Source organism: Oncorhynchus masou, chromosome 11 (genome assembly GCF_036934945.1).
Source record: "Oncorhynchus masou masou isolate Uvic2021 chromosome 11, UVic_Omas_1.1, whole genome shotgun sequence".
Lineage (NCBI taxonomy): Eukaryota > Metazoa > Chordata > Actinopteri > Salmoniformes > Salmonidae > Oncorhynchus > Oncorhynchus masou.
In genome coordinates, this window is record NC_088222.1 from 25,853,561 (window position 1) to 25,876,054 (window position 22,494).

Consider the following 22,494-nt stretch of genomic DNA (forward strand, 5'->3'; position numbering starts at 1 on the left):
CTTCTCATTCCTCAACCCACAGATGATCAGTGGCATTTTTTTAAACAGTGGGCTTTTAAACTTCAACCGTCTTAAGAGGAATGAGACGAATCAAATAAATAGTGAGGAATCCATCTCATCCCTTTAGTTGTTTTTCCTGTCTCACTTTCATATCGTCCCCTTGGCTCTGTCAACTCTATTACCATCCTACCAACAAATATGTAAGACAAATTGAGTTGCATACACCCAATACCCATCACAATTATGGGAGACCCAATAAGAAAATGAGTAATTTGGTGGTATAATTGGAAATGCGCCTTGCCTGGCCTCTCCGGTCTCCCAGGGGGCTTTGCTCATTTGTAGAGGCACGCTAGGCTGGCTAATTCCAGCGCTAATCACTGACAAACTGCAGCATCAGACCCTTCCTCCACTACTTCTACTGGAGCGGAGAGAACGGGATTGTTTGGAGAAAGTTACGAGGAATTGCTTTGTTAGGTTTGGCATGGCTGCTTGTTAGGTTTTTAAGTGTTGTTTTCCCCCATAATAAGTTTAATAACAACAATACATTTAATCACCAACCAACTCTGGGGTGGGTTAAGTTCCCTCCATTGGTCAGCAGACAAATCACCTGACAGACATAAAATGGGGATAATAGAAACAACTTTTTATTGATTTATTTTTATTTAACCTTTATTTAACCAGGCAAGTCAGTTAAAAACAAATTCTTATTGACAATGACGGCCTACCAAAAGACAAAAGGCCTCCTGCGGGGACGGGGGCCTGGGATTAAAAATACAAATAAAATACAATATAAATATAGGATAAAACACACATCACAACAAGAGAGAGAGTTTGAGTGTTTGTTGCAACTTGTCCAAAAAAATAATAATCTGATAGTATTTAAACCAAATAAAGAAAACCGTATCTTCAAGTCAATGAGGCAGATTCCAAATCAGTCAGGTCCATTCTGAACTAACATCTAGACTGGTGCTGTTCATAAGCCTTTAGAGGAGAGGGCCAGACCACAGGAAGAGGCACTCCCGCACTGCACCTTCAGCAAAAAAATGTTTTTGTATTTAACATGGCAAGTCAGTTAAGAACACATTCTTATTTACAATGGCAGTTTACCCCGGCCAAACCCGGAAGACGCTGGGCCAACTGTGCGACCTCTCTATGGGACTCCCAATCACGGCCGGATGTGATACAGCCTGGATTCGAGCCAGGGACTGTAGTGACACCTCTTGCACTAAGATGCAATGCCTTAGACCGCTGTACCACTCGGGAGCACAATGCGTTCTTCCCGAATAGTGAGCGATACAACTCAGTCCTACACCATCAAGGAGAAAAACATTTTAACATCACCTTTTTCAATAACAAGAAGCATGGCAAAATTATGATCAAACCTGGCTTTGCCACAGACTTAACGTTTCAATATGACAGAAGAGGAAATCAACCGATGACAGAGGGATGAGACAGAAAAGAAGGAGAGGTCTCAATCATGCATCGGGAGCAGGAATAATTCCACATTCATGCGTCTCAATGACTTGACGGTACTTGAGAGATAATGGCAGTGACCCAGTTGCAGGATTCCAATTATGGAGGTATATGCAATAGGCCAGATGAGACAGAGAAGGGTCTTTACGGAGCCCAGTGCCGTCTGATTACAGCCTGAACACAAGTGTCTGTCACTGTCTTTGACAGGCCTGTCCATGACAAAAAGCAGACCAACACAGGCAGGCAGGGAGGGAATCAGGGAAAGGCCCCAGCTGCTCTCAATCTACATCTTGCTGGGCTGCCTCCTCCTTCCCTGACCAGCTCAGTCATTTCAATCAGTCAAATGTTCCAGCCAAAGTGGCTCTACTCAGATAGATAGGCCAATAGAGCCTAATTTTGAGACGGGGCTAGTTTTGTTTGTGTACGACGACTGTCTGCACGTAGATCACAACTGTTTTCTACATCCATAAAACAATGTTCAACATTTACATACAAATGTACATCCTGTGAAGCCTGTGTGCGTCTGTCTGCATATGGAATAGACACTAGATGGCAGTATGTGATGCCACCAGAAGTGACATGTCTCTGTTAATTGTGTTGAGATTATTAGAGAATCAAGGGAGCCAGTTGACCTGTGCTGCTCCGGTGCAGCCAGTTGACCTGTGCTGCTCCGGTGCAGCCAGTTGACCTGTGCTGCTCCGGTGCAGCCAGTTGACCTGTGCTGCTCCGGTGCAGCCAGTTGACCTGTGCTGCTCCGGTGCAGCCAGTTGACCTGTGCTGCTCCGGTGCAGCCAGTTGACCTGTGCTGCTCCGTTGCAGCCAGTTGACCTGTGCTGCTCCGGTGCAGCCAGTTGACCTGTGCTGCTCCATGCAGCCAGTTGACCTGTGCTGCTCCGGTGCAGCCAGTTGACCTGTGCTCTCCATTCTGAACTAACATCTAGACTGGTGCTGTTCATAAGCCTTTAGAGGAGAGGGCCAGACCACAGGAAGAGGCATGTGTTTATCTCCTGGGTTCTGCCTTCTGTTCTGCTGTGCACCTCTCCTACTAGCTCAGAGCATGTCACTCCCGCACTGCAACTTCAGCCAAAACTGCAGTGGTGTCAAACAACCTATAGTTTGTGTTGGCCAGGGTAGAGAAGTAACCACTCCTACAATAGCATGCTATACAGATTATAACCTATTACAAATCTGTGTGTCCACTACAGCATAACAGTCAGTGCAGGGTCCCAGTCCCTGTATCTGTGTAATGTGTTGTGTTAAAGAGGAGCCTTGTGTTGTTCTCAGGGGGCAGGGAGCCAATGTGTCTGTCAGCCAGCCACAGGGGCTTAATCCCCAATCCTCATTTGAAATGCGCCACCAGGGTCAAGGATTACAATACATTCTGATCATCACCACATAATGCATAAATTCTCATTCCGCCAGAGCTCGGTAAATATCGGCTGGGGAATACTGAGGAGCGCCGGGAAAACAAGGGAAGGAAGAGGCTCAGAACCCAGCCTAAAATAGGACTGACTGACTGTGTGTCTCTGTGTGTGTGTGTGTGTGTGTGTGTGTGTGTGTGTGTGTGTGTGTGTGTGTGTGTGTGTGTGTGTGTGTGTGTGTGTGTGTGTGTGTGTGTGTGTGTGTGTGTGTGTGTGTGTGTGTGTGTGTGTGTGTGTGTGTGTGTGCGCCTGTGCACGAGGGAGAGAAGACGGGAGACGAGGAACAGGGGAGCTGAAGTGTGGTTGGAGGTGCAGCCTGCCTCAAATTGCATCTCCTATGTATTACATGCAGAAATGTGCCATGATGAATGTCTAAATACCTTCTAGAGGACTTAAATGTGCACAGGTGTGCAATGTGCATGAAATGTATGCATGACACTTGCATGTGTGTGTCAAGAGTGATCAAATGCACATCCTTTAGTGGGTGCAGGGCCGGAAAAAGTCAGTATAAAATAAAGAGCCCACTCACTCAACTCTACCACGTACCTTTATTAATAAACAAACCGCGTTTAGATCCTGCATTGTATGTGGGACCTGTCTGTGACAGCCCCCCTCCCCCCTCACATTAACATTCATGGAGCCAGTGGAGCATTGCGGACTGCGTCCGTGAAGCCAGCGCAGCATTGAGATACGGTGGTGGGGGAGAGAGATAAGAGGGCCGGGAGGGAGGGTGATATAGAGGGTGAGGAGGGCTGTGCCGGGGCATTCATTCCAAAAGGTCACCCAGTGTGTCTCTCTGGGAAAGGTCAGTGACCAGCCTGATGCAACGGTCATACATCACCATTATTACTGTAGGCCATTGATTGCTATGGAAATGAGGTGGGCTGTAAACACGGCAGGGCAAGGTCACGCCATTGGTCAGTTATTACCGTGTTTAGAATACCTGTCATCTCACAGTAAACACAACCTCTGCCTGCACTACCCTACCTACCTACAGTACGTACTGGAGGACAGATAAGGAGGACAGTCAGGGAACTAGCCATCTACTGTCCTCTCCGTCTCCAGTGTGTGCTTGGAATCAATATGGGCCCACTAGCAATTGGAAGACTACAGCAGTCCTGCTATGGCATTTATAAACTCACATAATAGGACTATCAGCAGTTAATACATTACAGCTGAAGAACCTGTTCATCTCATTTAGAAATCACACTGACCAACTACAGACGATGGCAACAAAAAGGCTAAAAGGGGAACAACGTATGTGTGTGAGTGCAGGAGAGCAGCCGAGCACAGCAGCATTCAGAGATTTATGGGAGGGTAGCCGTTATAGGGACAGTCATTTCAGGTTTGTGAGTGAGGCTGTAGTGAGTGTGTCAGATGGCTGTGACAAGAGGACGGAACAGAGGAACACTGAGCTCTGTGATTTCCAGCCCCAAGATAGAGGAGGTGATAGGTTGAAGAACAGGTCAATATTGGCATGTCAGTGAAGAGTGCTGCCTTTACTCATCTAATGCGTGAACAATAAGAGACTCGCCGTGCATCAACATTCATGGATCTGTGGTCGATGGGGGCCATGATGTTCACCAGCTTACTGTGGATGTGGAACCTAGACAGATACGCACGCAAGAACAAACATCAAAAATAGGGAATACACACCATTTCAACTATGTTGTAATTCAATCTGGATAAGAGTGTCTGCTAAATGACTAAAATGTTAATGCAATGTACATGTGTGTAACTGTGGTTTGTCCATTAATAAATGTGAGTATTTGAGTTCATGTGTTAGTTCAGTGTGCCTGTGTGTATAAGATAAACACAGAGAAATACAATGGGCACAAAAGGCCCCAAATAAAAGGCTGACCACTTGCAATAAATGGCGAAAACAAATAGCGTAGTTGACTTTTTTTTTTAAATATAAATATAAATGAAATAACTGAAAGGACTATAGACAAACCAGCATTAGAGGAAGTGAAATCTATTTGTTTTTTCATAAACGAACCAAGGGTAATACATGCGGTCATTGGCGCCTCCACGGACAGAGAAACACAGATTGTTCTGCAGTGGATGCTAAAAACAGACCTACTACACCTAATACTGCTAACGGACATAAATGGAACAAGACGTACATGGAAACAAGGGCACTCAATTATTGTCAGAGTTCTAATGTGGAGAAAAGGAAATATTCTAGTGAATCAATATTTCCTCACTGTATACCTTCACTGTTCCCTCCACTCAACTGACTTTGCGGCTCTTGCTCGCCTTGGTGGCCACTTTCTTTTCGATCTTACTGCGAAGCTTCTGAATGGCTTGTCTGTCTGTCTGTCTGTACGTACAGAGCTCCCTCTCTCCCCCTCCTCTCTGCCCTAGCAGCAAATCCATTCACTTAGCGTTAGCCCAGCAGCCAACCACAGAACCTAGGCCCAGACCAGCCAGGCCCTGCCAGAATGAAGCACCACTGGGCATCAGCCTCAGTTAGAAGAGTAACACAGTGCCAGGACCCCAGAGGATCATCAGCACTGGACCTCACAGTACAACATCTTAATGAGGACAGTTCTCATTGATTCACACTCCATTCACACAACTGACTCTGACTACACATCACCCCACACAGCCCCACATTACAGGGAGTAGTTTCATTACTCAGCCCTGTTCCTTTGTGTTCCCCCCAGAGATAATAACGTCTCGTCTTGACTGACTGGACCATTTCGTTTTAAAATCGGCCACCATGCAGCCCTCTCCCTGACCCCTATCAGGAGAGAGAGAATCTTCATTAATGTCCCCAATTAACCCCTCTGGCTCCCCCTCTATGGGGCTCCCTCTCTGTATGGCCAGCTTCCAGGCTCTGAGACAGGGAAAGATAGCGAGAATGGGCACTACCAAGTCACCAGCAACACAACAGTGTGCATGTCCCCATAGCTTTCCTCATCCTTGATCAGGACGTAGGTTAGGAATGTGCATATCTTGCAGTTCCTTGGTGAATGTAACTTAAAGCTCCATTGGTGCTACATAATGACTCTAATCCAGTGTGGGAGTGATCGCTCTGTTCACAGACATGGTTAATGACTACGCCTCAGCTGTACTGAGCGGTGTAGAGAGAGCCATTACAGTACTATAGGAGTCAGCATCACACACACAAATGCACAACAGTGATTTATGGCATGCACAGAGTTGCTGACTAAAAATGTTTCGGTGGATGCAAAGATCAGTCCAGCTCTGGCCTGCTGTGAGAGGTTAACCACATTAAAACCATGTATTACTGGAGTATTACTAGAGCAGGCTTAGTCCCACAGGGAATGGCTCTGAGCTGCACTTCCGGAGCCCTCAGACTGGGGGAGACTGGAATGACAGGATGTTGCCCTCTGAAGGACCAACTATAATAACAAGGGCAGTCTTGGTACTTCACACGACACAATGTAGATCCAGGCACCATTCCCAAGAGCACAGCATCGCTTACTCCTGATATGCTGCCTGTAACACACATCCACTTTTGTAACAAAACGGAGGTGTGGTATCAAACAATATATTTTCAGGAATGCTTCAGGCTTTGTGTGATGATTGTTTCATGCAGAAGGGTTGATATTTACCTGGTGATAGAAATCATCATCATCGAAGATCTCCTCGTCCAGGTCATTCAGACGTGTGTTAGCATTCAGCGGCTGCTTTGTCCCCTGAGAGAGAAGAGAGAGGAAGAGGAGGGGTGAGAACGAGGGAGAGAGGGAGAGAGAAAGCTCTCTGTCATGTAGCGATGCAGGAGGTGAAGCCATAAACTACAGATGTGGCACCCCAGATAAACAGGCTGCTCTCCAGATAAAGTGGCACCTCTGGAGGAGGAAGAGGGATGGCTGAGCTGCGCGGGTCCTAATCTAAAACTGCTGAAACAACCCCTCTATCTCCCGGAATGTATTTAACAACCTACAAATGCTCCTTGCTTGAAATCATTTTGGGCCGTGACATTGCCTACATTTCAGGTTAATGAAGTTCAGATGCTGCATTTGCTGACTAGATTAAGTTAAGATACAGCATTAACTGACTGAGATACATTAAGTTCTGTAACAGATGAATGCTTAACAAACTAGAAGGAATCTGACTGAAGAGGGGTTTCATGGTGAAAGCTCCCACCAGAGAGAGATTCTTTAAAGGGCCAATGCAGCTGTTTTTACCTCAATATCAAATCATTTCTGGGTAACTTTGAAGTACCTTATGGCCTAAACTCACCAAAGGTGAATGTATGAGGCATGTGTGTGATTTATTTTAGAATGCATTGTTTTGAATTATTATGACCCAACCGAAGTAGGTCAGACGGGTTGTCCGCTTTGACATCGCGCTCAATTAGAACGTGTCTCTATTTTTGCGTTTCATCGCTGGCGCTGCAGGCAAACATTTTTATTTTAATGTAGTCATTATTACATTTTTTTTAGCTCATTTGAATTGGAAGAGACCGCTAAGGCTTGAGGCTTTAGCATACATGCTAAATTAGGCCAATTCATCCACTTTTGGAAACACAACATTGCTCTCAGCAAAGATTATTGGCGATATGGACTATCCTGCTTGCATACAGTCACTGCTCTGCCTGTCCCATTCTTTCCACTGCCTCGCTCTGCTTTCTCCACCAGGTCACTTCTGGTGAATTTTTAGCAAATAGCAATTTCTCAAGCAAGAATTATGCTAGGACTGTCTGGGAATGGTCTGAGCGGGGAAGGGAAAACTGAAAAACAGCTGTTATTGGCAGAGTGGTCTGGAACGCTCTTTCTTATTGATCTATGAAATAATTTTACAGCCGGGTGATGTCACCAGGCAGGCCAAAACTCCATCCCACCAAAACAGGCTGAAATGTCAGGTGGTCTTTTCAAACAGCTCTTACACTAAAATGAAATGATCATCATTTACTAAATGTCACAGTATTATTCTAATCTCATAGTGTGGAAATATATATAAAACACAGGAAACTCCCATCTTTGACTGCACTGGGCCTTTAACTAAAGTGCTTCTTGTACAGTTAACTTTAGGGGGGTGAGTTCTCACTAGTATGGTTATAGTTACCAGGGCTTGACATTAACAAGCAGGACAGATTTTTTACTTGTCTGAAAGTCACGTGTGCCCCCCCCCAAAAAAAAGGTAACTGAAAATCGCATTGTATGATCCAAGGAACCACTTTTCAAACTACAATTAGTTATTAGGCCAATTACCATGAGACAAAAATGTAGGCTATCCTCTGTCTATTGGCTTCTTTGTATATTCAAGCCTGTCTCAAAATACAACATTGCCCCTTTAAGGCTCTTCTGGAGGATGGTTGGCCACCCTTCATAGCCTATAAAATATTGCAACATTAGATTACAAGTACAACCAAATACTTATCATCTATATAAAAATAAATGTACTAATTGAATCAGGGATCAAATGGCTAAAGTAGGCTATTTCAAAGCAAGGTAACTAAGGCATGTTTATATATAAACTTGTAGGGCTAGAATATTCTGGTTTCAGGGTAGATCTATTGACAGCATGGGACCGTACAAACCCTGTTTGCTGACCAAAAAGTTGCTATAACTGTGGAAATAACTCACTAATTAGCAAGGAATATACATTACATGCTAATTAGTACATATAGTTACTTGCTTTGATCTCAAACGCTAACAACCAGGGATGATTGACAGGCTGCTCCTGCCTGTCAATGCAATAGTCCTACTTGATGTGCTCTGCAGAAATTGGGAGAACAACAATACAACGCGTCCAGAGGACAAAAGATCCAATTCTGATCAGAGTAATTGTTTGATATTGTGATTTTGTGGCCTCTAGCTTCCCCAGGACTCCGTACTCTGAGCGTCTGATCTGGGTGTGTCTAAGCAGGCTCTTCTTGTCCATCAGCACCTGTTCCACCTGGGTGAGGATGTTTCTGTCAAATGCCCCAAAACCATGAGAGAAGAGATAAAGAACTGTCAGAAACAATACCTTAACTCAGTTTGTATTATTTTTATTTCACTCTCATTAACCAGGTAGTCCAGTTGAGAACAAGTTCTCATTTACAACTCCGACCTGGCCAAGATAAAGCAAAGCAGTGCGACAAAAACAACACAAAGTTACACATAAACAATTGTACAGTCAGTAACCCAATAGAAATATCGATGTACAGCGTGTGCAAATGTAGAAGATAAGGGAGGTAAGGCAATAAATAGGCCATAGAGGTGTAATAATTACAATGTAGCATTAACACTGGAGTGATAGATGTGCAGATGATGATGTGCAAGTAGAGATACTGGGGTGCAAAAAATCAAAAAGATAACAATATGGGGGTGAGGTAGTTGTGTGTGCTATTTACAGATTGGCTGTGTACAGGTAAAGTGATCGGTAAGCTGATCACTTAAAGTTAGAGAGGGAGATATAAGTCTCCAGCTTCAGTGATTTTTGCAATTTGTTCCAGTCATTGGTAGCAGAGAACTGGAAGGAAAGGTGGCCAAAGGAGGTGTTGGCTTTGGGGATGACCAGTGAAATATACCTGCTGGAGCGTGTGCTACGGGTGGGTGTTGCTATAGTGACCAGTGAGCTGAGATAAGGCGGGGCTTTACTTAGCAAAGACTTATAGATGACTTGGAGCCAGTGGGTTTGGCGACGGATATGTAGTGAGGGCCAGCCAATGAGAGCATATAGGTCGCAGTGGTGGGTAGTATATGGGGCATTGGTGATTAAAAGGATGGCACTGTGATAGACCACATCCAGTTTGCAGAGTAGAGTGTTGGAGACTATTTTGTAAATGACATCGCCAAAGTCAAGGATCGGTAGGATAGTCAGTTTTACGAGGGTATGTTTGGCAGCATGGGTGAAGGAGGCTTTGTTGCAAAATACGAAGACGATTCTAGATTTAATTTGGATTGGAGATGCTTAATATGTGTCTTGAAGGAGAGTTTACAGTCTAATCAGACACCTAGGTATTTGTAGTTGTCCAGAGTAGTGATGCTAGTCGGGCGGGCGGGTGCGGGCATCAATCGGTTGAAAAGCATGCATTTAGTTTTACTAGCATTTAAAAGCAATTGGAGGCCACGGTAGGGGTGTTGTATGGCATTGAAGATCATTTGGAGGTTTGTTAACACAGTGTCCAAAGAAGGGCCAGATGTATACAGAACGGTGTCGTCTGCGTAGAAGTGGATCAGAGAATCACCAGCAGCAAAAGCGACATCATTGATACAGTTGAAGTCGGAAGTTTACATACACCTTAGCCAAATACATTTCAAGTCAGTTTTTCATCATTCCTGACATGTAATCCTAGTAAAAATTCCCTCTCTTAGGTCAGTTAGAATCACCACTTTACTTTAAGAATGTGAAATGTCAGAATAATAGTAGAGAGATTTATTTATTTCAGCTTTTATTTCTTTCATCACATTCCCAGTGGGTTAGAAGTTTACATACACTCAATTAGTATTTGGTAGCATGGCCTTTAAATTGTTTAACTTGGGTTAAATGTTTCAGGTAGCCTTCCACAAGCTTCCCACAATACATTCCTCCTGACAGAGCTGGTGAAACTGAGGCAGGTTTGTAAGCCTCCTTGCTCACCTACGCTTTTTCAGTTCTGTCCACATAGCTTTCTATAGGATGAGGTCAGGGCTTTGTGATGGCCACTCCAATACCTTGACTTTGTTGTCGTTAAGCCATTTTGCCACAACTTTGTAAATATGCTTGGGGTCATTGTCCAGTTGGAAGACCCATTTGTGACCAAGCTTTAACTTCCTGACTGATGTCTTGAGATGTTTCTTCAATATATCCACATATTTCTCCTTCCTCCTGATGCCATCTATTTTGTGAAGTGCACCAGTCCCTCCTGCAGAAAAACACCCCCACAACATGATGCTGTCACCCCTATGCTTCATGGTTGGGATGGTGTTCTTCGGCTTGCAAGGATCCCCCTTTGTCCTCCAAACATAACAATGGTCATTATGGCCAAACAGTTTTATTTTTTCATACTTTTCATGACTCTGTACTAGTACCCCCTGTATTTTACTGCTGCTCTTTAATTATTTGTAATGAAAAAATTGTACTTATCTATTTTTTACTGAACACTTATTTTTCTTAAAAACACATTGGTTAATGGTTTGTAAGTAAACATTTCTCTGTAAGGTCTACCTACACCTGTTGTATTTGGGAAATGTGACAACATTTGATTCTGGTTAACAATTAATAAGAACCTTACTGTAATAGTTTTCCATTCAAATGGTCAAAGAGATACAAAAATTGCTTTTTAGCAAAAAACTATTTCTCAAGCTAAAATGTTGCAAGGGACTGTCTGGGAGTGTTCTTAGTGGAGAGGGGGAAGGATATGTAATCTTGAAAACTAGCTGTTATTGGCAGAGTTTTTAATGTTAATTTATTGTTTTGGTACATTTTACCCCTTTTTCGTGATATCCAATTGGTATTTACAGTCTTGTCCGAACGCTGCAACTCCCGTACGGACTCGGGGAAGGCGAAGGTCGAGAGCCAAGCGTCCTCCGCAACACGACCCCACCAAGCCGCACTGCTTCTTGACACTGCTCGCTTAACCCGGAAGCCAGCCGCACCAATGTGTCGGAGGAAACACCGTACAGTTGTTCACCACCTCATGGGTCTCCCGGTCATGGCAGAGAGGTTTTGAACTCGCTTTGTTATTGGTCTATATCAACTTTTTCCCACCTGGTGATGTCACCAGGCAAGCCCTATCAGGACATAACACAGAAAATGTATTCATACTTTTTAAGTGTTAGTTTTATCAGCTGTTGTACAATATGATACAAAACACAGGGGGAAAAAAACGTTTGACTACACTGGGCCTTTAAAGCCGGAAGTAGGTTGAAATTCCAGAGCATTTAATGTTAATCAGGAGAGTGGTCCATGTAGCAGAGTACAACGTGTGCTGTCTGTGGGTGTGGAAGAGAGACAGTGCTGACCTGTGTGCTCCCCAGGTCTTACCCAGGGAGATGGGCCTATTGTCTGGGTTCTGATGGAGCAGCTGGTCCTGTAGCTCCAGTGGAGAGCCTTCAGGGCTTTGTGACCTTACAGAACATCATAGAGAGAACATGCTGTCAGGATGTAATATACAAACAGAGAGATATGGGAACCGAGAGGGTAAAGATAGAGGGAAACATGCTATGAATATGGTGTCTAAAGTAAACATAACATTGGTCTTTGTCAAACTCTGAAATTACGATTAGTAGTAAATATGATTACACATTTTTAATGAATTAGGGAAGTATGAGTGTAAATGGCATAACGGTACAAGTCAAATCCTCAATATTAGCTGGGTGGAAAAGGGAAAATAATAAAACAAAGTTATGCAGCATAACAATAAAAAATATAACTTCACTTGTCCAACCAATCTACAGAAAGTATTCCCCCCAAGCATAAAATGTTTTGGAGCAGATCTGCCTCGGCTGTTAGTCCACATCTTGTCAACATCCATTAAAACATGCCACAAATCCTCGAGACTTTGCCCTCCAAATCACAGGTCGTAGGAAAAGAAAGGAGGTGGGGAACACTTATGATTCCTTCCTCTTCAACTTTAATCAAAAGTACACTGGCACGCTGGAGCCCCCTCCCTCCCTTTCATAATAATGGGACGCTAAAAATTCAGGAGGCAGGCTCCACATCAATCACTCGCCAGATTTGAGTCCAATGTAATAAATATGCAAATGAGGAGAAGCCAGTGTCTCGTAGCTTTGAGATCAGCGCGGGGAGAAAGAAAGGGAAAAACTGTATTAATTGCCCATGGCCAGAGGAATCCTATTACTGTGGGCATTGATTCTAAAATTGTGTGAGTGATTTTCATGAGGGAGGTGGACTACCATCACGCCTTGAGAAAAATAGTATTAGAAGAAATACGACAAATCTGTCAGGTTTAAACAATAATGAGAGAAAGGCAAACTAGCGTTTCACATATGATTCCACTGTGGAAACACAAGGATTAAGATATTCTTATAAGAAAAGACAGAAAATATTATTTGGTTATGACAATCTTCCTATAGTGATGTTTTTACCGAGAGCCAAGCCTACTTCAGATTCTAGTCACACAGTTTGAATTATTTTCTACACACCAAATACTAAACCATAACACTAGCTCCAGCCTTGTCCACCAAGATTAAAAATGAATGTTTCAAATGCCATTGCGTTTAAAGTAACTTATTTTACGCACTAATAATCACTGCATATGCAGGCAAGCAATACTAATTTTCTAAATCTGTGTCTGTGTCTGTGAGATAACATGTCTAGACAAAACATTCAGTATTATCACCACATAATTTACTGGGTTGTAAACTTTAATGTGTGTTTTTGTGTAATTTCCCTTTTTTCTCAATTTCCCCCTGGGGATCAACAAAGTTAAATTAATTTCATATTCTTGGTAGCTGTAAAATAAAATGTAATGTTTAAAATATAACCAGAAACAATGCACTCACTATTCTTCAACGCTCCAGCAAACTCTGCTCCACCCCTCTTCTTGAACTATGGGAAGGTATGTGGTTGTGGCAGCTTATTGGCTGTCAGAAGAGCTTTCTGCACATTCATTTGCCATTCAAGTAGCTGGTCCCAAAGAGCTGTGAAGATTCAATAAAATAATGACAAGGTTGTCTACTGAGAAAAAGAGATGATAATATGGGCTTAAGTTGGTTCATCATAGTGAAGAATATATATTACACATAGCAGGTCTATCAAAATACCTACCAAGTTGATCTTTCCAAGCTTTCCATTTCTCCACCTCTTCATCCACCTTCTCTTAAGAAAATATCATCACAGCTCCCACATCGTCAGCTTCATCCTCCATCTGTTCATCCTCATCTTCCTCGTTCTCTCCATCCTCATCGCCACTTTCTTCATCATCCTCCTCTTCGCTCTTTCCAAAGTGATCCATCCCCTCTGTTAGCTTATGTAAGTCTGTCTCTGAGGGAAGTGTGATGTCTGTCTCCTTCTGCTTAGATACCAAGCTTTTCTTCTTAGCAGTGTCACTCTCAATCTTTTCATCATCATCATCATCATCATCTCCATCTTCAGCCTCTCCATCCTCCAGATCAGCATCATCAACATTGTCATCTTCAGCTTCCTCCTTGTTTTCATCATCATTGTCCTCATCCTCTCCTAAAAACCCAAATCGCAATAGAATGATAAGACCAGGATTCAATATTACATTTGAAAAAAAAACAAACAGATGTTCATTAAGAACCATACGGCGATAAAATGTAGCATTTCTAACTAATGCAAGCAGTTAAGGATGTAGATGGCCTTCCACTCAGCAGCTGAATAATAGTAGTGCATGCCGTATACACAACAGCTTAATGCTGTAATCTGTTGTCTTCTAAGTTTAAATTGATTAGCTGCATGGCCCGTGTTTGACTTGTAAATCTTTGCCTTAATCAAGGCATTTTGTTTGGATAAACAGGGATTAGCTTGATTAACAGCAATGCAATTTCTCCATTTAATAGCCAAAAAAAAAAACAGCCCACTTGAAGATGTAGGCCTAAGCTATTCTATGTTACATGCTTATTGTAATTTAACGTCTAGACATGATATGACAATACACAGCTGAGCATAGATTCAATTGGAAATAAGGAACCTACATCAATCTATTAAAGATACGGTATCTTGTTGACCAGCAATGTGTTATGGTAATAATTATAGGAGACGTTAACAAGATTATAAGAGAATCTAGTGTGGCGTGAGAGGCACATTTACTTGTAGTTTATTTTGAACTGAATGATGGACAGTTACTAAATGTAAAGGTGTCCCATGCAGAACCACAAGAGGGCAGAATTCTACAGAAGACCATTTTCAAATGCAGTGCCTTGATGAAATTGCTTTTGAAATACGTTCTCCCTTCCTCCCGTTCTATTTATTTATTTTTTATTTAACCACGCAAGTCAGTTAAGAAAAAAATATGATTTACAATGACGGCCTAGGAACAGTGGGTTAACTGCCTTGTTCAGGGGCAGAACGACAGATTTGTACCTTGTCAGCTCTGGGATTCGATCTAGCAACCTTTCGGTTACTGGCTCAACGCCCCAAATGGGTAAGCATGTATCATAAGGGTAATCATGTATCTGATTAAATAAGTAAAATCAAGGTTACTACCTTATCGTTTCACCAGTCCAACCTTGTCCGTTCAATTCCAGGGACAGAAGGAGAAAAATATGCATTTCAAGTACTTGAACCCAAACAACCAGCTCTCATCCAACTTTCTAGACAGGTTCTTTATTTCCTTTTCCCTGTGGTCAGTTGCATTGATTATCCAACATATATGTTTAACATTATTATAAATGACACATTCATGTTCCAACTCACCAGAACCTTCGATCCCCTTTAGCATGTCTTTACGAGAGGTTGCCTTGCCCAGATACCGTTTGTCTGTCTCTTCCAGCAGAGGTCTAGCTTTATTCCGGAGGCCACTCAAGGCAACCACATCATCATCACCACCACCACCACCCTCAAATGCCTCGACCACCTTGGCTTTCGTCTCTGGGAGGTATCCAAACAGTGAGATTGAATGATTGAAAACGGCAAGTTTATAGTCATGTCTGATCAATATACAAAGTGGCTGGCAATAATAGCTTACTGTTCAGGATCAGAATGTTACAATTAAATCAGAAGAATTCTTCAGGAGAAAGACAAGTCAAGTGGAATAACTGACAGGATATTGTCCCACTCCATAAGGTCATGTCAATGTTGATGTGTACTCTTCAGCATCGAGCCGAATAACTAGCAATGACAATGAATATAAGAGGTTTGGAGAGATAAGAATACTAGCTAGTGAAAATATTAAAATTGTCATCATAGCTAGCTAGCAGCAACAATCGCAGAATCATGTTATTGGAACTGGTGCAGTGGGTGTTCATCCTACCTCACAACAAACACATGTCTAAGGGGATGGTTGCCAGTACTGTTGATAACTTTTGGCTAACAGGGTAGTCCTTTTTGAGCATCACAATCGTTTATATAGGTGTTTCGTGCTTTCAGTGTACTACTAGCCTGTTAGCTAACTGGCTAGCTTAGTTTTGCATGCTACCCGGCGTGGGTGTAACGAGTTGATACATGAAGACGGAAACATTGTTCTCAAATTGAAAGCAAAATATACCTATAAAACATTACAACTAATGTATATCATTATCATCCCCTGGATTCGTGAACTTGGGCAGAGGATTTAATAAATCCTCGAGCTGTTGTGATTTGTAGCCAGTCATCGTTCCATGCACTCACAACTAACACGTGTTAATTCCTACGTCATCAAGAGGCGACTCAAATATCAAAAATAAAAATTGATTGACGAAATAGATCTGCAATAGTTTAACTTCAAGCAACCGGAGGTTGTTGTTTAGGCTATTGATTTTGGATTATTAAAATAATTCAACCAGATAATGTCGGGTGGACGAATACTATCCGACGTAATTGTTGTTCAGCATAATACACCTTAAACCCTTCAGATAGAGTGGGTTATAATATATGGTAAATGAATAATGTACTTTCAATATGTTGTAGGCCTACTTCTATAATTAGTGCCACAGGGTTGTGACTGCAATTTTTTGGTGCCAATTCATACATGTAGGATCTCATTATCATATTTAAAAAAACTTATTGCATTTGAGAAATATGTAGGTCTACCGTTATATCATATGTTCTTAATTTATAGGCTTGATCTTCCTCTTTCCAAACTCCTATCCACTTATAGAAGAGGCCTGCTCAGACATCCTCATGTCAATGTATCTGATGATGGAGAGCTGAGCAGCGTTGTCGACGTGGATGTGGCCCTCTGTGTACTGTAGTCTAATCAGTGAGTGGATTCTGTTCATCAGACACACCCAATGTCAGGGATTTAAATAACATAACACTAGGGCCTAGGGGCAGTTGGGTAAACTGTACTTTAGGTCGACTGTTTAGAAATCAAGAAGTGTGCAGAAGGTGTGTTAGAAGTGAGTGAGGAAAGAACAGTAGCGTCCATCTTTTCAACCTAAAAATGTCCACCCCTTTATCGTTAAAAAAGCTTGCAGTTTTTTTGTACATGTTTTATTATACAGTGAATGGTCTAATATGCACTAGAGGTCACATAATCATATGAGAGTTGATATTTTAAGAATATAGCAGCTGCTGGTAACATATTTGACCATCAATGCTTAATCATTTGGACTTTCATGTAAAGACACAAAATAAAGCCTTTAGGACACAATCGACAGCCTCATTATATAATTAACTATAATTTAACACATTCTGTTAAAAATGCTACTATGTTTCTTGTAGTATGTTCAGCAATTGATGACGCAAAGCACTAACAAATTGTGCTTTTATCCTTATTTGGCAACTGTCTATTTGTGTTTTAAATGTTCTTCGAAGTAAACACAATAATACAATCTAGCACAGTGAGGAACCATGACCATAATATAAATAGAATAAATACAAAAGTTTGGTTTGTTGCTTGAACGATGTTCACATCTGAATCAAGAGGTTTCAAACAATGCTGATATTCAAACCCCTGAAGTACTGTAAATATATACGTAAACAGTTGACTGTTCTACTGTATGTCCACCTCAAACCATCGTCCATAGATTTTTAGAAGGTTGACTTCTTCTTCAAATTCAAGTTATTTTCAATTAAATAAAAGATTATACAACTTTTTAAAGTTTTCCTTTTGAAGGCAAACTCTATAGGATTTGGCAAAACACAGAAATATACAGAGAAACAAAAACAAATTGACAAATAAGCACGAATACCAAAGCCATCATAAAAGCTTTAGGTAAAATAATCATTATCATCTGATATGGTAGACCCTCTAAAGCAAAAGTTCTGCTGAACGCTTGTACACTATTCACCATTATATGACTGCTTTAGAGTCTACACTGTTACTGTGTGAATCTTTAAATAAAACGGCAACAATCAAAACAGCAGTAAAGGTAGTTAGAGACAAGTAATAAATTAAATGCGTATATATTATTATATATAAATTAATTGATGAATAAATAAATAATATAAAGTAAAAGGGATACTCGCTCAGGACTTCAGTTGCCTCCTAAGTCAATAGTTAGCCTTGGCTTCATGATGTCCTGTGGGCTACCAGACAGTGCCTTCGCTCATCTCTGAGGAGGGGTGTGACAATTGGTTGCTGTATCCACTGCCGTTGATGGACAGTGAGGTGAAGGGTGTGCTGATGCCACACATCTCACTGGAGATGCTGTGCATTGACCCGGGTCCGTTGGGCTCGGGGCTAGGCGAGTCCACTGGATGGTGAGATATGATGTCAGTGAAGCACTGCACCTCACCAGATGGGTGGTGCCCAGCCAGGTGATGGTCCATGCCACCTAAAGGGGTGCCAGCAGGGCCAGAGGAGAAGCCTAGGTCCACTGGGGTCTGGGCCTGCAACAAGGGGGGGCCTTGGGTGTAGTACTCAAAATTTCCTCCAGGTCCATAGTATTCACTCTGATAATCTACAAACATATACACCAGAATTATTATGGGAAATGCTTATGTGGTGTGGTACAATGCAACTATAGGAATGTCATTTAAATGACAAAAAAGTACAACTATTACATGTCCAGTAGTATAAAGGGTTAATTTGCCATAATAGTTATTTGGAGGATGACAATATTGTAATTAGACTTTTTTTATGCAATAAAACACCTGTGAATTATGAGGGAAATTGGGAATTTAAATAAGGTAAAAAGGCCTGTGCATGGCGCTCATAGTCAAAATGCATTTCTGATGATCTTTAAAACACAAATGTGTTATTTGGGTGGACCATGGTGAATATAAAATACCTTACCACCATAGTATGAGAAATGGCCGTTGGGGACCAGCTCCCCGGGTTCGAGTCGGTCCACCAGAGTTCTCATTCTCCTTGGACTGCGGAAGAACGAGTGCCTTCTCGCCCCCAGTGCACTCAGCTGCTTCATGCGCCGCTCTTTAGACCGCCGATTTTGGAACCAAACCTGCACACCACAAATTACATGGAAATGGCTGATTGAAATTGAGTTTTCAGCCCCGGTCAAATATTATTTTGTGCATCAGAAATGTGTGCAGCATCTCGAGGTCCCAGATCTGATGACATGTTGTGAAATGCCTTTTAATAACCATGACGTGATTAGCCTATAGGCCTATACCTCTAAATGGGTCCTTGGCTCAACTGTCAAATGCTCAATGATCCTTAACCCAGTTTATCGTATGTTTCGTGAATACCAGGGACTTAACAGCCACGGACCCCCCCCCCCTCCCACCACCCTTTTATAGCCGCTATTTTCAAAATGAGAAAACAAAGACCTTTGCATTGATGTGTATAGACTATAGATAGCCTAGAGGTCATGGTGTGAAAACATTGTGAAGTCATGACAATATGTGCTTCTGCACCACTTTCGTGGTAAGCAATCTGCATATCTTGCCATCTGCCATTATTGACCTAGGTGCCATTGAATTGAAAATAATTTTTCACTGACCCGTATAATAATTCTGAAAATAAGCTTCTTTTTTTATTGTTCATGTGATACAGACGTACGCGAAATGGACTCTTACCTGGATCACTCTCATGTTGAGACCTGTCTCCTGCGCCAGCTGTTCTCGAATGTGTCTTGTGGGTTTTGGCGTGGCCGTGAAAGCAGCTTTGAGGACCTCAAGTTGCTTGGCTTTTATAGTTGTTCGAGGCCCACGTCGTTTCCCCCCTACGTTCTGCTCGTCGTTTTCATTGCTACCCACCTCTTTATCGGATAAAGGCCCGATTTCCGAATCTTTACCATCATCCTGTGGGTCTTGGGAATCTGGAGATAGACTTGGGTCACTGCAGGTCGTGACTGTGAGATGAAAGAAACATGAAATGAAATTACTTTAAATCTATTCTTGTGTCTTTATAGCCTATTCATGAACGAATATACAAAAAATAATCGACAAGAATATCATATCATTAGAGTATTATCAGGCTACTATTGGGCCAATTAATAGTGTTATTGTTAGTATTATGCACTAGACATATTAGCCAACTACCTTTAGACATATTATTATTGGTGATGATAACATGAATTAACAATAAATTCTAATCCTTATAATAATATTTGAATCGTCATCAAGGTCATTGTTTAGATTTGTACTGTTATTGAACCTATCAGGATACTGTTATCGTAACTTTCCCCCGTCCCAAAAAAATAAATATAGTTTTTATAAATGGAATATAAAGCAATAGCAAAAAGTTGAAAATAATGATTCACAAGAGGCTATAGAATTATATAGAATATACATATATATATTAACGCTTTATGGTTGAAAATTGGGATGTGGTTCAAGTCATGTTCCATACCTGAGAGGAGGGTTGTGTCCTTTCCGTTGCTGTTGCTTAGGTAGTCCTCTTTACAAACAAACTTAAATTCATCTAAAATGTACATTTCCTCTCCAGTAGATAGCTGTTTGTTACACATCATGCACGTGAAACAGTTCAGGTGAAACACTTTGCTCTTTGCTCTTCGAACCAAATCGTTGGGCGAGATTCCCTGGGCGCAACCTCCACACTTTGTGCCAAATCTCCTAAAAGAAAGAAAGCAAAAATAAATACCATCATTGATCAAACAAAACAGGGTTGACAGTGTAGCAGCAAATAGCCACAGAAAATATTCACATCAGATTACTAATAACATGGAAACATTATTGGCAACATTATAGATGTTTACACGAAGGGATACGCGTTTTTCATGACGCAAAATATTTAATTTTCAGTATTTTGATGCTTAATATATTTTTGATGAGATTCCAAGTGAATATAAATATATATATCAATTTCGTAGGCTTTTTCTTTTCGAGTTGGTTTGTGAATCTGGAAATTACAGGCGACACGGATGTTGGGCCTGCACTAGCTTCACCGCCACTATATTAATTTTACGTGGGCCTATTCACACAGATAATCAGTTATTTAGCAACCATAAATATAAGATAATAATTATGTTTTTTAGGCTAAATACATTTTAATAAATAAATATAAATGTATCTTATATTTAGGCCGTGTTGTAGAACTATTATTAGGCCTACCTAAAACTATAATTCAAGAAAGGCCACGCCGTTTAATATTAGGTTATTGTATGGAGAGAAGTCAAACATGCATAAAACAACGGCCCATTATTGAAATATATCCCATTTAATGCTTGAAAATTACAAAGCCACAGTTAAATTTTCAATGTTGCAATATATTTATGTAAATAGTTGTGTATTTAAATAGTTAACAAACGTGTGGACTGGAGTTCTGTGATTGCAGTGTGGGTTTTCTCAAGATGATTTATTATTCAAATCCACTTATCACATTTTCACTAGAGTCTCAGCAAACAAACGGGCGTGCGCCGACTGATTGAACGCAGAATACACTTCCGTCAAGAATCCTGGCATAATTTTAATCCCCGCGGTTTGTTTGACAGCCTTTCCTTGTACACAAAGGACGCTTTTTTTTAATCCGTCACAGAACATGGTGATATATGCTTATAATGTATCATCTTATCCTGGATCACCACTCATAATCTGGGTATCCTGCCTCTGGTTTGTTCAAATTATGTCGCTCATGAGGATAGATTAAACAAGATGGACACTAGGCATATACCCCTGTTGCAAAAAAATAATAATAATCTTGCAATAGAATTGTATAATTATAAAACTTGCATTTCACATAATCTGTTGTACATTTGCATAGTTCTGCTTAATTGGATACCCAGTAGAAGCTAAAGCTCTTCCGCGCAATATTGAAAGGCATGTGCCCAGGCGTGCTTACCTAAAGAAGTCGTTTTTACAGTACAACCTCCCTTCCCGTGAAAAACATTTTTCTGTCAAATTGCATTTACAGTCACAGCACTGTACGCACTTGATGTGCCATGGTCTGTCCAGAACATTGAGTAGAAACCTGTCCAGAATAGGTCTTTCGCAGCCGGCACAGTGAACCATATTTGGATAATTCCAGCTATTCCAAGTGAATGTCTTTCTTTTTTTGTCCCAAACCAAAGCGATGTGTCTGTCTCCTTGGTCGCTTTGTTGATTTAGAGAATGACCTGCTCTAGTCCACTCCTACAATCCAGAGGATGCAGCTCATCCAGACGAATCTCTCAACAATGAGCTAGCATCATCATATCCCTTGAGCAAAAATATTATTGCATTCCTCTTGCATGGACAGAACAAAACTTGGCTATAAAAAAATGGTATCAAAAAAAACGAAAACGAACAAATAACTTATCAAAGTGAATACATTTCACAAGCAAGAATGCAAACTTGAGAGCAGCAAGGCCTCCGCTTGTCCATCAAAATGAGCCAAGAGGTGCGATAGTAGGCTAATGATTTAGTGTAGCTGAACAAGGCATCATGCCACTACAATTACGCACGAATACATAACTGCCACACAGCCAAATAATTATTGCCAAAGTCGAAAGTTAACACAAATATAACAAAAATTTGTTCAATATCTTGTCGTTTCTGTCATAATCCTTCTATTCTTCGAGTATGATGCACTCTTTAGTCCAAGCTTCAGTATCCGTACCTCTGAAAGCGCACGAGCTAGCCTTATTACGAGCCTCCTGACGTCATGTTGAATCGACACCTATCAGCAGCTTGCTGTTGGAGTGGCAATTAATATGCCCGCTAAACTTGCCCGACGGACCCACTAAGG

The 22,494-nt window shown here is 41.5% G+C and overlaps 1 protein-coding gene and 1 pseudogene across 1 annotated transcript; both read right to left on the reverse strand.

The window, feature by feature from the left end:
- Positions 1-8,846: 8,846 nt before the first annotated feature.
- Positions 8,847-16,071, reverse strand: LOC135548380 (protein AATF-like; annotated as a pseudogene).
- A 1,797-nt stretch (positions 16,072-17,868) lies between these two features.
- Positions 17,869-21,779, reverse strand: LOC135547946 (LIM/homeobox protein Lhx1-like). Its single transcript, XM_064977152.1, has 5 exons — positions 21,610-21,779; positions 20,161-20,384; positions 19,386-19,660; positions 18,643-18,808; positions 17,869-18,307 (listed from the first exon to the last, which is right to left on the reverse strand). The coding sequence occupies exons 1-5, from the start codon at positions 21,777-21,779 to the stop codon at positions 17,934-17,936; spliced, it is 1,209 nt and encodes a 402-aa protein (XP_064833224.1). The 3' UTR covers positions 17,869-17,933.
- Positions 21,780-22,494: the final 715 nt, after the last annotated feature.

What these genes read in the sequence shown, in the direction of transcription:
- LOC135547946 (XM_064977152.1), bottom strand. Translation starts at nt 21,779, where the DNA reads ATGGTTCACTGTGCCGGCTGCGAAAGACCTATTCTGGACAGGTTTCTA. An exon ending in TCAACATGAGAGTGATCCAG is followed by an intron (nt 18,809 to 19,385) that starts GTAAGAGTCCAT and finishes TGTGGTGTGCAG; the next exon opens with GTTTGGTTCCAAAATCGGCG. An exon ending in CCATTTCTCATACTATGGTG is followed by an intron (nt 18,308 to 18,642) that starts GTAAGGTATTTT and finishes ATATGTTTGTAG; the next exon opens with ATTATCAGAGTGAATACTAT.